Source organism: Nicotiana sylvestris, chromosome 6 (genome assembly GCF_000393655.2).
Source record: "Nicotiana sylvestris chromosome 6, ASM39365v2, whole genome shotgun sequence".
In the NCBI taxonomy this organism is placed as follows: Eukaryota; Viridiplantae; Streptophyta; class Magnoliopsida; order Solanales; family Solanaceae; genus Nicotiana; species Nicotiana sylvestris.
Genome location: NC_091062.1, coordinates 99,427,927 through 99,441,122, shown reverse-complemented (window position 1 = coordinate 99,441,122; position 13,196 = coordinate 99,427,927). Strand labels below are relative to the sequence as shown.

Here is a 13,196-nt window from a genome sequence, read left to right as displayed (position 1 = left end):
ATCAGTTGGGTTTACCGAGCTCCATGTGGCCGGGTATGATTCTACTGAGCCTTATGATGGCAGAGTACATTTTTACCGAGTCCTCTTTGAGGCCGGGTGCGATATGATGATGATGATGATGCCCACAGAGGCATATGTTTTTAAAAAAGTTTATGTATATATGTATTATGCATTTCATGTAAGTAGCCCCCAGAGGCACTCAAATGTTGCAGGTTGTATTTTCTCTATCTCTCTTTACATTACTGTTCTTATTTATGTTTTCCTACCTTACATACTCGGTACTTTATCCGTACTGACGTCCATTTTTGCCTGGAGACGCTGCGTTTCATGCCCGCAGGTCCCAATTGATAGGTTGACATTTCTCCTGGTAGGATATCAGCTCAGCGGAGGTGTTGGTGCACTCCACTTGCTCCGGAGTTGCCTATTTGGTCAGCATGCTTTGGATATGTATTGATTGGTATGGCGGGCCCCTGTCCCGACCTTTATGATTTTATGTACCCTTAGAGGTTTGTAGACAGATGTCAGGTTTATGGATACTTGTATGGCCTTGTTGGCCTATGTGTTGAGTTTACAAATGGTCATGTCGGCCTTATAGGCCCGTATGTCACATGTATAAGTTTGTATATCATGTTGGGTCGTCATATGTCGAGTATTCCCTTATGTTTCATTCTTGTTATATCATGACGGTTTTTCCGGCCCGTTTACCCATGATGGTATGATAAGAAAGATATGTTACGTTGGTACTCGGTTGAGTAAGTCACCGGGTGCCCGTCGCGGCCCTCCGATTCGGCTCGTGACAGAGTTGATTGCGGAATGAGGTAAGTGTTGGGTCTAACCTTGATTTCAGGGAATTAGGAACCCTCGAACTTTATGTGATGTGAATTTTGTGTATAACGGCGTATATGCGACGTGACGAGTGTATATACGTCGTCAAAATAATTGTTTCCATGCTTTCTCATAATTCATGAATTATCTTATTCCATATATTAACTGTTACATGTTCTAAATTCCTTTCTATGCCGTAACTTGTTACTTGTCATTAATTATTTTTGTATTGAAATATCTGTTCCTTCCATGACTCCATAATTAATTGCTACCTGCCTTAATTGCACTGCTACATACTTAGCCTGTTTTGTTGCTCTGGTATTAATTGTAGCTTCCCTTTGATTAGTACGTGGTTCTTTCAATGTTTTGCTTTCATATTCTAAGCAAAAAGAATTAAGTTCTTTTAACTACGTGTGTTTTGCTATGAATTTTAGAACAGAGGATGGTAAATTGTCCAACTACCTAAAACATTTGTGGGTAGGATGTGGTAAAGAAAAAAAATTAATGGTATATAGTTTTTACAGCAAATAAAAGAACAAATGACATGTATTTTACGTACACCTTTATAACTAAACCATTCATACACTCCTATTTAACCGTAATTAATTAATGTGGTCTAAGTATAAACATCCCTTGTTGCCTTTGGATGCTATAACTAAGGCTATCAAGAAGTAGTGGAATATTGAAAAATCTTCTGTATATTCATATGCTGATACACCTTAGTAATACTTATTCCTCTACACTTGCAACACCAAATTACAATTGCTTCATTCAGTCATGAGCCTTATTCAACTTCATGGCAATTCACTTTATCAATCATTGACTGATATTTAATCTGTTCATCGTTACTTTTTACAAGCTTAGCTATAGTTAAAACAAAAACTGTAGAGCCTTTGGTTTGATGTTTCACCATGCTTGATAAAGCAAGTCACTTACACCTTTCCAGCAGGGGAAAGAGAAGGAATTGAGACAAATTTGGCAGATAATTCCACTTGGGCTCCCTCTGAATCTGGCAACATGATTACTTCAGAAGAAATTTTCAGCAATCAAGTTTGCATTCGGAAGAGTTCTTGATTTCTACCATTTAAAACTGCTATACAAATGGAGAATGCTTGAAGAAGCTTCAATGATGAACTGAATTCAACAGAAAAGATCCCATCCTTGAACGGAGATAAGCTAAAAATGGGCTTACTGTCCCGTGCTTCTCCCTGCCAAACAAGAACAAAAAGATTTCACAATGGTGTATTAGACATTGGAAAATTACTGTAAAAATTGATAATCTATATTTATGTAGATCATAACCTGGGATAAAAGTTCAAATCTTGCAGCATTAAGTTTGGGTTTGGAACAACTGGATATCCTTTGATGATTAGTGTGATTCACAAGTAGTCTTAATTTGCAGCCCAAATCCCAGCCACCACAATCACACGATCCACCTGACTTCCATCGGTTAATCAGTGAAGAAGGCTCGCCTTTACTTGGTACGCTATGTGCACCACCAGGAAGGATAACTGTCATGTTAAGATCTTCAAAAGGATTTGTTAAACCTGAAGTTGAAATATTATTGCAGTTGCTATTCTGATGGTCACTTCCATTAGGACAAGTGGTGATCCTATTGGGTAATTTGACAACAATAGCTGCAAGCTCATCGTTTGCCTCAAGGTCAGATGGTTTCTGATCTGTAGCAAACAAAACGAACTCCCTCTTCCTAAACTGTGAGTCAAGTTTCTGCCTGTTCAATTCGGAGAATGGAACATCAGAAACCTTCATCTTTCCAACGATATTAGGCATAATTCCATGACTTCTGTCTTTTTCTACTTCATTTAACCAATTTCCACTCTTTTTCTTTGTTTCACGAACGGTGAAGAAAGTATAAATCCAGCAACTGTAATCCTTCAAATTCGGATTAAGTTTCTTCATTGTGGCTGCTAAAATGTCAACTTCATTGTCAACTGCAAATGTGAATAGAGGAAGACCATTTTTCACAGCTACTTGGAGGAGAGCTTGCAATCTTGATGGCACAAATGTGCCATTAGAACGTGGATTGTCGATATCAATTGTTTTACAGCCCTTTAAATCCAATTTCACTTTCAATGAGCGTTTCGTAGGAGATTCACCACGTCTTGTTGAAGATTTAACGTGATCAGAGTTGCCTGTCTTTGGCTTCAGCAGTGGATCTAGCAACCTTCTCAAAGGACTAGTCCTGGCTCGGCCAGTGGTGTCTGATTTATCACAGCCTGTATCAAGTGAGGACGAACTTTGAGTTTTATTTGGACTAGATTGTTCTGCAGGCCATTTGACACCTTGTGATCCAGTGATCATATCTTTTATACCTGAAATCTGGCCAATCCTTCCCATTGCCAAGCTAAATCGACGAGTTGGAGAGGAATTTCTGACTTTTGTAGATTCTGCGGAATTAAGTGTAGTTGGATTGTTAAGCATTGCAGTTGATTTCTTCTCTTGTTTGGAATTGGTTCCAGGTGGGCTGGACAATTTTTTTCCTGAATATGCTGAAGGCTGAATTGTCTTAGATGAAGGGCAACTATCCTTTGCATCTATTGGACTCACTTGTCCCATCTTCGACTCATCAGCATCATGAGGAAGGGTGCTGGAACTAGAGATATCTGAAGAGGACTGTCCATGGTAGAACGCAGAAATAAATCCACAAGAAAAGCTCCGTCTGCTTGATTTCACAGCGCTCTGGTCTCTCACTACTGAATCAGGTGGGCAGAAAGTTGTGCAGCTGTTAGTTTCTTGGCCAGGTTCTGGTACTTGAAGGAAATCTGATTTATGTTTCTCTATGCAATCAAAATCATCAAAATCTCCTTTCGATAAACATTCTCTATCTTGGATCTTCATCTTTCCCTTGGAACGTGATGTTTTCGTCTCAGTCTCTCCATCAAGTGATCTCCTAACATGAGGAGTCCTCCGCGGGTGTAGAGCATTGCCGAGTTCTTGCATATTTCTTTGTGGATACTCATCAAAATACTGATATGTCTTGCCGACAAGTTGCTCAATCTCCCGGGATTTAACTACGCCAGGTTTTCGGTTTTGCAACTGTACATAACTTCCTGCAAAGAATTTGACATCAAGACTGTTAAGAAATTGGAACTTGAGCATAACTCAACCCCAAAAGCTAGCTCATGAGATGAGGATTGTCCAAACTCATTAAGGAAAGGAGACAACAACCCATTCCCTTAATCAATGTGAGACAATCTAACAAAGACAACTACCTCTAGGTGGTGATGAATAATAAGATTGTGATGTAGGACGATGAATCCTCCGACGAGCAGGAGAGCAGCTTCTGGCTCTGCTAGAATTGGATGAAGATCCCTCCATTGAGGAAATTGACAAGGTATTGCTGGTGGATGGTGAGCAACCCCTAGTTCTACAAGGTTCTTTTACATGTTCGTGTCGCCATTTTTCAAGAAAATGCCAATCTAGGACGCCAACACTGAAAGCTTTCTCCTGTAGATTTCCCCCCTTTTCCAGGTAACTAGGCAAACTTGACATGTATTTGACAAGCTCTTTATTCTCAATTGTCTTTCTTTCACCACTCTGCTTTGGCCGTCTTTCCATTGGCTACACCTTGCATGAATTCTCTAGCCTCTAGCAGAGGTTAAAAAACAATGAGATTATTAACATTTTTAGCCCCTTCTGATGAAAATTTGTTGCAGTAGATTATAGTAAACTCAGAATTGTTTAGTAAAAAGCCAGAAAAAATTACACATGCTGAGTTTAAAAGATAGGTAAGACAAGTCTTACGACATAATAGATGGTGAAATGTTTTTCAAATCTAAAGCGATATCTAGAAGACGAAAACACTGCATGAACAGGAGGAGGAAGAAGTGAAAACCGAAAGCGGTAAAAACAATGTAAAATTGTTGTTCGTCAATATTTGTTTAACTGTAAGGATAATCACATTAGAGTTCCAGATTGCCTGAGTTTCCAGTAGTTTATCATATGCAAAAAACATGCAGTGTTCCCCTTTATAGACTTGTTTCGGTAATAAGAATTACTCCATTAGATGTCAGTAGCCAGGAATTAGGTGTTATACAATGAACATAGCACTTACTTTTCCTCTCTTTTCAAACATAAAAAGCTGAAATATATGGACATAAAAGTTAATTCATGAACTATTTGTCGTTGGTATCTCTTAACACGGGCTGTCTTTCATATCTGGGTGCAGGGGAATATTAGAAAATGGGAAAGTGATGTTATTTTTTTTTTTTTTTGTATTCCTTCATTGCTTATTGTAATTTGGCCAATTATGAATACATGATCCAGACAGCTAAACAAAATCAGAAAGCTCAACACACTATCTTTACAAGCAGGACCCATTTGATTGGAGTACTTTATTCCTTTAACTTTTACCTATTTCCATCACACACTTTCGAACTACAGTAACATTTTTATTTCGTTGGTATAAAGGCAAGGGGATTCGATGGGTGTGCTTCATCGATAAGAGTATTACTTTTACCCGGTGACATTTTTGAAAGATTTGAGTGACATTCCTTTTACCTGATGGATGTGTTTCAACAAACATTTTGGAGTTTGATCGCTAGTCTAATTAATATAGATTGCAAATTTGCTATTGTAGTTTTATATTCAAATTAAAAAAGATGTAAAAGGAAAATGATTTAGTTCACTGATAGTCTGTAATAAACTTTTTCTATAAAAGATATTACTTGCCATATATTTTTAAGTTATTAATTCTACCTTTTATAGGTACTTCTTAGGGATTCAAATAGTAATATGCACTACTACTACTAGTGAGATTTTATTTTTACATAAGTATGCTTCAACATATTATAATAGGTTAGTTACCATTTTTATTACGTAATCAATTAGTGTTTATCATAAGATTTACTAGTCTTACCACATAAGTGATCTGATAACATTACAACGTTAGTTCATAGTATAATTCTAAACTCGTTTGTTAGTGTGTTTTACTCGAAAGAAAAACTGAAAAAGATAGAAAAAGAAGGTCGGCGGTTGGGTTTGCTTTGCCATAAACAACCCCCTTCTTCACCCTTCCTCTTGTCTTTTGCAATGGTGTTGAGACCCAAAAATTAATGCAACAATATTTCCAATTACGACATACCAAGATATGCAATTATTGTTATTTTTATCATGCATCAGCATCATGAATGAGAGATTGCAGAAATTATGGTATTAAAAGTGAGCTGATCACAAGACAAGAATTAACGGAAAAGCCCCCAACCTCTTCTCTCTCCAAAAAAAAAAACAGACGCTGTCCAGGCGAGGGCGGAACTAGTTCTTCGGTTATCCGTCCGACCAAACCCAATGTTTTTATCTTAAAAAAATGTACAAATTATTAATTTAGAACTCATTACTAGAATTCTAAACTCATAAGCTTCAAATGCGGCCTCTGTTTGCCGGCAGTCGACCAAAATGATCAGAGTAGTGAGAGAATCTACGATTTTTCATGGTCTTTCAATATGCAGCACATAAAACCAGTAGAATATAGAGTATATTTAAGAAGAAGAAGAAGAAGAGAAGAGTACATACCTAACTGAACTCAACAACCGCGAAAGTAGGGAAGTGGAGGTGTAAATAAGTGTCGGCGGTGAAACCAAGATGAGTAGGAGTAACTAAAAAAGCTGAGGAACGAATTGCAGTGAGAGCATAATTCAGAGAAAGCAAGGACACCATAGACGACCTGTGGCCTCCTCTCTGTAATAGCAAATTATTAAACACCTTTAATTTCTAGATAATTATTTATTCACTCCCCTAACATAAAGAGTAAGGCAGAGAGGAAATTAAAGAGCAACAAAACATAAAATAGTAAGGGTGAACTTTTGGCTGGAGCTGCATACCTTTTTGCTTTCTGGAGGGAGAGGAGGAATACTACGTAGCGTAGCGTAGGTGGGTCACGGGTAATTGGTAATGACGCTCTTTTGGACTCCACATACTTAATGACTGCTTATTTTATTTATTGGGATGCTGCAAATCTTGAAGCGACTTCATTCCCATTTATTGTTTTCCATTTGAATTTTGTATTTTTATGTCAAAATCATCTAATTTTTTTTTTTTGTTATACTCCATCCATTGAACTTATTTTTTTAGTCCGTGAAAAAAGAATAATTTATAGTCACACAATATATATGTGTCTCGTTAAGTTCAAAAGTCTTCTTTTCAAATAGGTTTACGTAAATTAAAACGAAGGAGCTATAAAATATTCGCTACAAAAATACATAACATCATGAATATATAGAAATATTCTTTGATATCCTTTTCTAGTCCTGGTAGAATATTAGAAATAGAAACTGAAACCCCACCTCAACCAACCCCCTTTCAGAAAGGCCAAATGCCACCTCTGCCAGCCTAGTTTGCCAACAAACGGATTAGGGAAAATAGAAAACGTAAAAGTGGGAATTAATGTAGAATTAACAATGGGTGGACTGGGCTTTAAGCATAAGTTGATTGTCTGATTGTCTGAATTGTTAGAGTAAAGTAAAGAGTAGCACCCCAATTGCTTTTAATGTCAGATTTGTCCCACACTATCTATAATAATTTTCGGTGAATAAAGAGATAAAGCATTTCAAAGTTATTCAAAAAAAAATTCATAGTAATATTGTTACGTTTCAGAAAAAAATTCCTGTTTCGAAATATTTCTTTTTCAGTACATGTCTCAAATCTCAATGCTATTTTAAAAAGACTAAAAATTTTCCTTTCTTTCTAAAACTGTTCAAATAAGCACCACTTATACTTAATTTTGATTAAAGCAACCTGCAATTTCACGTGTCATTCATGGTGAAACAGTTTATTGCTACGATTATCAACAGGCCGCAATTTGCCAATTTGTTTCTTCCGTGTTCTGATTATATAATCAACGAACCTAATCTTAAAGTAAACAAGGTTAATCATGCAGATTGCGTTAATACACACTTGGTCAACGAATACATGATTGAAGATATAATGAAAAGGTTTTGCACAATACATTGTTGTAAGTGATATTTTTTTGTCCGATTAGATCAGAGCACTGAATCTCACAGGATTTGCTGTAATCTGCTTCTCAAATTTACCTCCTCCATCCCAGCCTCTAATTCGGTGTTAATTTTTTGTGCTTTTAGCCTGTTAGGCAATTGCTTGATGACTAGTGTGATCATTTTCCATCCCCTATAATTATGTCCATTGCGTTTGGGGGGTACTATTATTATAGTCTCATCCACAAGAATGAGTCCATGGCTCATTCCATCTATATCTCAATTATATTGGGGCATTTGTATCTATACCCGCTTTTTGGGTCATGTCTTAATTTGTGCCCGCTTTGTAAAAAAAATTACAAGCGTATCCACTTTTTCGCGTAACTTCAGTATACGAGGCTTAAGTAGCAAAGACAATCACGCAAAACTTCAGCATTCTAGTAGACGGGACTGAAGTAGCAGGTGTGTTGAACAAAGTGTGCTGAAGTTTTTGTTTTTGTAACTGGCGAAGTTTTTGTTTTTGTAACTGGCGAACTTCAGCTCTAGAGCTGAAGTTTTTGTTTTGTAACTGGCGACTTCAGCTCTAGAGCTGAAATTTTTGTTTGTAACTGGCGAATTTCAGCTCTAGAGCTGAAGTTTTTGTTTTGTAACTGGCAAACTTCAGCTCTAGAGCTGAAGTTTTTGTTTGTAACTGGCGAACTTCAGCTCTAGAGCTGAAGTTTTGTTTGTAACTGGCGAGCTTCAGCTCTAGAGTCTTCTTCCCTTCATAATGATGCTGTCACGTAAACATAAAAATAGCTGCTTTACTGTCACATAAAGCATTCAATAGCAATGATACTTCATCTTATAACTCTCTAATTGGACCAATTATTTAGATGATTAGTTCAACAACTAAACCATCCAAAGGAACTGTTTGTTTAACCAAAAAATGAATTTTTAGTCAAAGCTAGAATTTAGAAGAACACGGGTTATTGATAATCAAAAGAATGTATAAAAGGAAGTAATTTAAGTAGCAAGAGAGTAATCAAGAGAAAAACAAGTAAACCAAAGTTTTATATCAATAGCATTTCGTGTCCTTACAATTGATCAGATGTCTCCCTTTTATAGATATCTTGGAGATATACGTTTTGTCCAAAACATAATGAGGCTATTATGAGTAATTAAAGACATTTAATGCTACGTTGCATAATCATTATATTCAATACAAATTCTCTAACGTATTCCACATTTAATGCCTATTAAATGCCATATCTACACTCTTTTCTAACGTCAGATTCATTCCTTTTGTTCTCGGACATAAATGACTTAAATAGGTACGATGCTGGGTTATTTGTATTCCTGCCTATGCCTCTTCCTCTGCTATTTGCTCGTATCTGTTGCAACTCGTGCCTCTTGGCTAGTTGTAATTCTTTGACCATTTGACCAGTCTACGTGTTTCGACACGTATTCGTCACGTCACCTTTATATTTAAATACAATTTTTTCCAATACAGATAGTCCCCCCACTTTCCATTTATTCATCAATTGAATATTTGGGAAGTGGATTTCATTAAAAGAGAATTTTTGTCACCATTAATGCTATGACAACATTGACACTTCAATTGTCGCTTCCATTTAATGCTCCGTACACGTGGATTTTTTCATTAGTTCTGCAGTTTTGCAGCCCTTTTTCAAGGCTTTTTACGGCTCCACTATTCACGAAGTTCCAGTTATCATTATTATGGTCCTTCCATCACTGCACTTTTACCTTTGGCGGTGGCATATTAATATAAATATAACTTCTCTCCTTGTCTTTTACCACATAAAGCTTATTGAACACTTATTTCCTCACATTCTTCTTCTTCGCCATGTCTTCACCAAATCCTAACCCTAGGAGAGTTCCCATTGTTGATACCTTCCCTAATGGCCCCATTAGACATAGAAGGGGAGGTAGACTTCGTAGCTTAGGGCCTACTCGCGGTGGTAGTTCGTCTATACCTTCACCTAGTTCTGGTCCTTCTTTCAGAACCAGATGTTCCCTTTCTCATAGATCTTCTTCTAGGGATAAAGAACCTTTTGAACCATTACGTGAACCTTTAGTAGAGGAAATAGTCCCTACAGAATTATCTTTTTACCATGATAGGGAATCTCTTAGAAATCAGGTTTCCGCCTTAGATCGTGCTAACGCTTACCCCACTCAAATTACAGAAGTTTTAACTCCTGTAGTTCGCAAAGACTGCCATTGGAGTAATGATTTTCCCATTATTATCCCTAATCCAAATAAGAGAATTACTTCTTACTTGACTGAGTTCTCGTTTGTTTATACATACCCTTTCACTTTAGGGTTCAAACCAGCTATTGACCTAGTTATTCTTAAATTTTGTCGTTTCTTTAATGTCTGTTTGGGTCAAATTGGCCCAATCATATGGAGGGATGTTGCCTGTTTGAGGCATCTAACCAATTTGGCTGACGTTTCCTTTACTTTCCCTCACCTGATTCATCTTTACTCCCCTAGACTTTTCCGTAATGGCGTTTTACCCTAGTGGCCAGGAGTAAGAGGGTTTTAGTGAGCCCTGAAGATGACAAAGACCGTGGCTGGCACGCTGATTTGTTGCTTCCCCCACTGTTGGTTTAGTGGGTGAGAATAACGTTCCCTTCCCTGAGAAGTGGAATTTTGCACGTAAGTCTTTTATCCATCTCGTACCTTTTTCCTTCAAGTTTATCAACTTATCTAATTTTTGCTCCTCCTTTTTTTAGCAACCATGGGAGTGGTGGAAAATATTCCCAATTTTTGTGGTTAGGTAGATAAATTGCTGAAGGCCGCACCAATAGATGGTAGGTCTTGGAAAACACTTTCTAAACGTTACGGTTGGAAAGTAAAGACTCATGGTAAGAGTTTTTATTTCATATTTCACGCATGTATATATTTTTCTTTATGGTTCTAACTTCCATCCTTCTCTTTATCAGGATTTGCTATTCGAGGAGTTACTGCTGAAGCAGTTGCGGCCTTTCGTCTCTTCGGGAACCCGTATCTCTTTAGAAAGAGCCCGAGAAATAATCTTGGGATCTTCTTCTGCAAAAAGGAAAACTGTTGAAGAAGGATACTCTGAAGAAGAGGAAGATGAGGGTTCCTTGGTGACGAGGCCACGAGCTAGGAGACGCATCGTCTCTAATGATGAAGTTAAAGTTTCCCCTCGTCTTTCTGTTCCTCTTACCGAACCTGTTGAAACCCCAGTAGTAATTCCTGACGATGAGGTCACTCCCCATGATACCCATGAATCTATTGATCAACTTTTCTTTAGTGGTTTTGGCAGTGGAAGTTTAGGGCCTGTTTTAGATGAAATACCATTATCTTCTTTCTCAACTTCTGTGCCTATGATTCCTTCCTTACCAGCCCCAGTTGTTTCTGTTCATTCTTCTACTGTTTTCACTTCCTCTACCGCTCCTCCTTCAACAACTCCCCCTCCTATTGTTCACCATACGGAAGCAGGCTCTTCAAGTAGAAGTGCCGTTATGAGGAGGGTAACCATTGAAGTTCCTGCTGATAGCAGCCTTTTGAGGAAGTCAGGTCAGGCAGACGTATGGCTGGAACCTTTAATCGGTCCAATTGAAAAAGCAAAGCTGGAGAGCCATAGTTTCCTGACTCTAATGAATGATATCGTGCATGCCACTTTGAAGGTACTTTCCTTCTCTCCCTTCTTTACCTTATAAAAAAAATTATCTTTGGGATTCTTATATTCTTATTTCCTTTCCTTTTTTAGGCCAATCTTATCGGCACAGAAATGATGAGCAGAATCCCTCTCTTGGAGAAGGTAGCACGTGATTCTCAATTGGAGGCGATCAATTGGAAGGAACAATTTGAGAGTGCACAAATTGATATGGAAGATTTACAAGAAGGCAAGAGTACCCTAGAACAGCAGGTGCGGGATTTAACTTCAGAGTTAGCGGTTGCAAAGGCTTCCTCAAGCCAAGAAGAAAAAGACAAAAAACTTCTCGAATCTTCCTTCTTAGAGCAACTATCTAAAGCCAGCGAAGAGAACAGAGAGATGAAGGCTCTTTTGAGTCAAAAAGAAGTTTACGTTGGGGAGCTCGTGCAAAGCTTAACTCTAGCACAAGAAGACCTTCGAGTCTCGGCTGTCAAGGTTTGTGCTTTAAAGAGCTCACATGCCTCTCTTCAAGTTTCTTATAACTCCGCCTTGGCTGAAAACGAAGAGCTAAAGAATGAGATTGCTGATTGGGAAACGGATTATGAGACCCTTGAAGAAAAATCTGTTGTTGAGGTAAGTTGGGCATTTTTGAATTCTCGTCGAGATACCCTAATTGAAGCTGGCCAAGAAAACTTCAACCTGGAGTTGGAGTTAGCTAAGATCAATGAAACCATTGAAAAAGCTCAGCAAACTCAGGACTTCCCTTCTCCCGTGGTTGAAGCTCCCTTAAATGTTGAAGCTGATACGGGTATCCCAACTCTTTCAAGCACAATCGAGCATGTTGTTGCAAGCCAAGTTGAAACCGCATCTGTTGATGCACCTGCCCAAATTGAGCCCACTACTATTGATGCTCCTACTTTAGTTTGGCAAACTTCTTAGTGACCAGTTTTAATCATTTGAATGATTTTGTTTTTTGTTTTTATTTTGGAAAATTGTAATCAAACCCTTAGCTTCATTTGAGGGTTGGATTTGGAAACGCAAGTCCCCAAGTCTTTTATGGGGCAATTTGTATAAACAATTTCATAGCTTTATGACTAAGTTCGTACTTAGTCTTCAGTTTTTAGATATTAAGAAGTTTTTCATGTTAAACTTCTGTCTGCTTTATTTTTAAGGACTTATAGAATAATTCGCTTTTTGTTCTTCGAAAATGCTTCTGTTAATATCATGACTAACTAATTAAACATGAGTTTTATAAAATAGGACCCTTTTATATTTCGACACTTAATGAAGAAGATGTCTCAATTTCATAATGGTGTTACCATACGATAAAAGAAATAGGAACACACATGTTTCTTTGAAATAACTTTGACAAGTTTTGAATAATACTTTACATGTATTTGAATTATATCTATAACTTTCTTGTAACTGTTTTTCTTGTAACAGATTTTTTCAAAAGAAGAATAATAGACACTGGGTTTTTTCTTATAACCCATTTTAGTACATAGCCTTTACCCTAACTATAGTGAGGTTTTTCTTTGGCCTTAGCTCGTGGCTTCATCTCGTGACCTTGTGACTTTTACTCTGCACTTGACTCTTTTAGGCTTGATTTTTCTTAATCTTCTTTACCTTCTTTATACACATATCTGTGTATATTATGTAGTCCTTCAAGTGTTTGAGTGTTGAAGTATGAAGCCTCGAGCACTTGATAGATTCTCTCGTTTGGTCCTTTTCTTGAAAAAGAAAAACATACGAGACTTGGAGATGCGATTTTAGATGAAGACTGCTTAACCCGTATA

At 37.5% G+C, this 13,196-nt stretch overlaps 1 protein-coding gene across 1 annotated transcript; it reads right to left on the bottom strand.

Moving 5' to 3' along the window:
• Positions 1–1,609: 1,609 nt before the first annotated feature.
• On the bottom strand, positions 1,610–6,765 carry LOC104219638 (uncharacterized). The gene is made up of 5 exons (XM_009770341.2): positions 6,666–6,765; positions 6,358–6,522; positions 4,059–4,434; positions 2,128–3,896; positions 1,610–2,033 (listed from the first exon to the last, which is right to left on the bottom strand). Exons 3-5 carry the CDS (start codon positions 4,402–4,404, stop codon positions 1,872–1,874), a joined length of 2,277 nt encoding a protein of 758 aa, XP_009768643.1. The 5' UTR covers positions 4,405–4,434; positions 6,358–6,522; positions 6,666–6,765; the 3' UTR covers positions 1,610–1,871.
• Between the last annotated feature and the right edge of the window lie 6,431 nt (positions 6,766–13,196).

What these genes read in the sequence shown, in the direction of transcription:
- LOC104219638 (XM_009770341.2), bottom strand. Translation starts at nt 4,404, where the DNA reads ATGGAAAGACGGCCAAAGCAGAGTGGTGAAAGAAAGACAATTGAGAAT. An exon ending in TTATTCATCACCACCTAGAG is followed by an intron (nt 3,897 to 4,058) that starts GTAGTTGTCTTT and finishes AATTCTTTGCAG; the next exon opens with GAAGTTATGTACAGTTGCAA. An exon ending in GATTTGAACTTTTATCCCAG is followed by an intron (nt 2,034 to 2,127) that starts GTTATGATCTAC and finishes CTTGTTTGGCAG; the next exon opens with GGAGAAGCACGGGACAGTAA.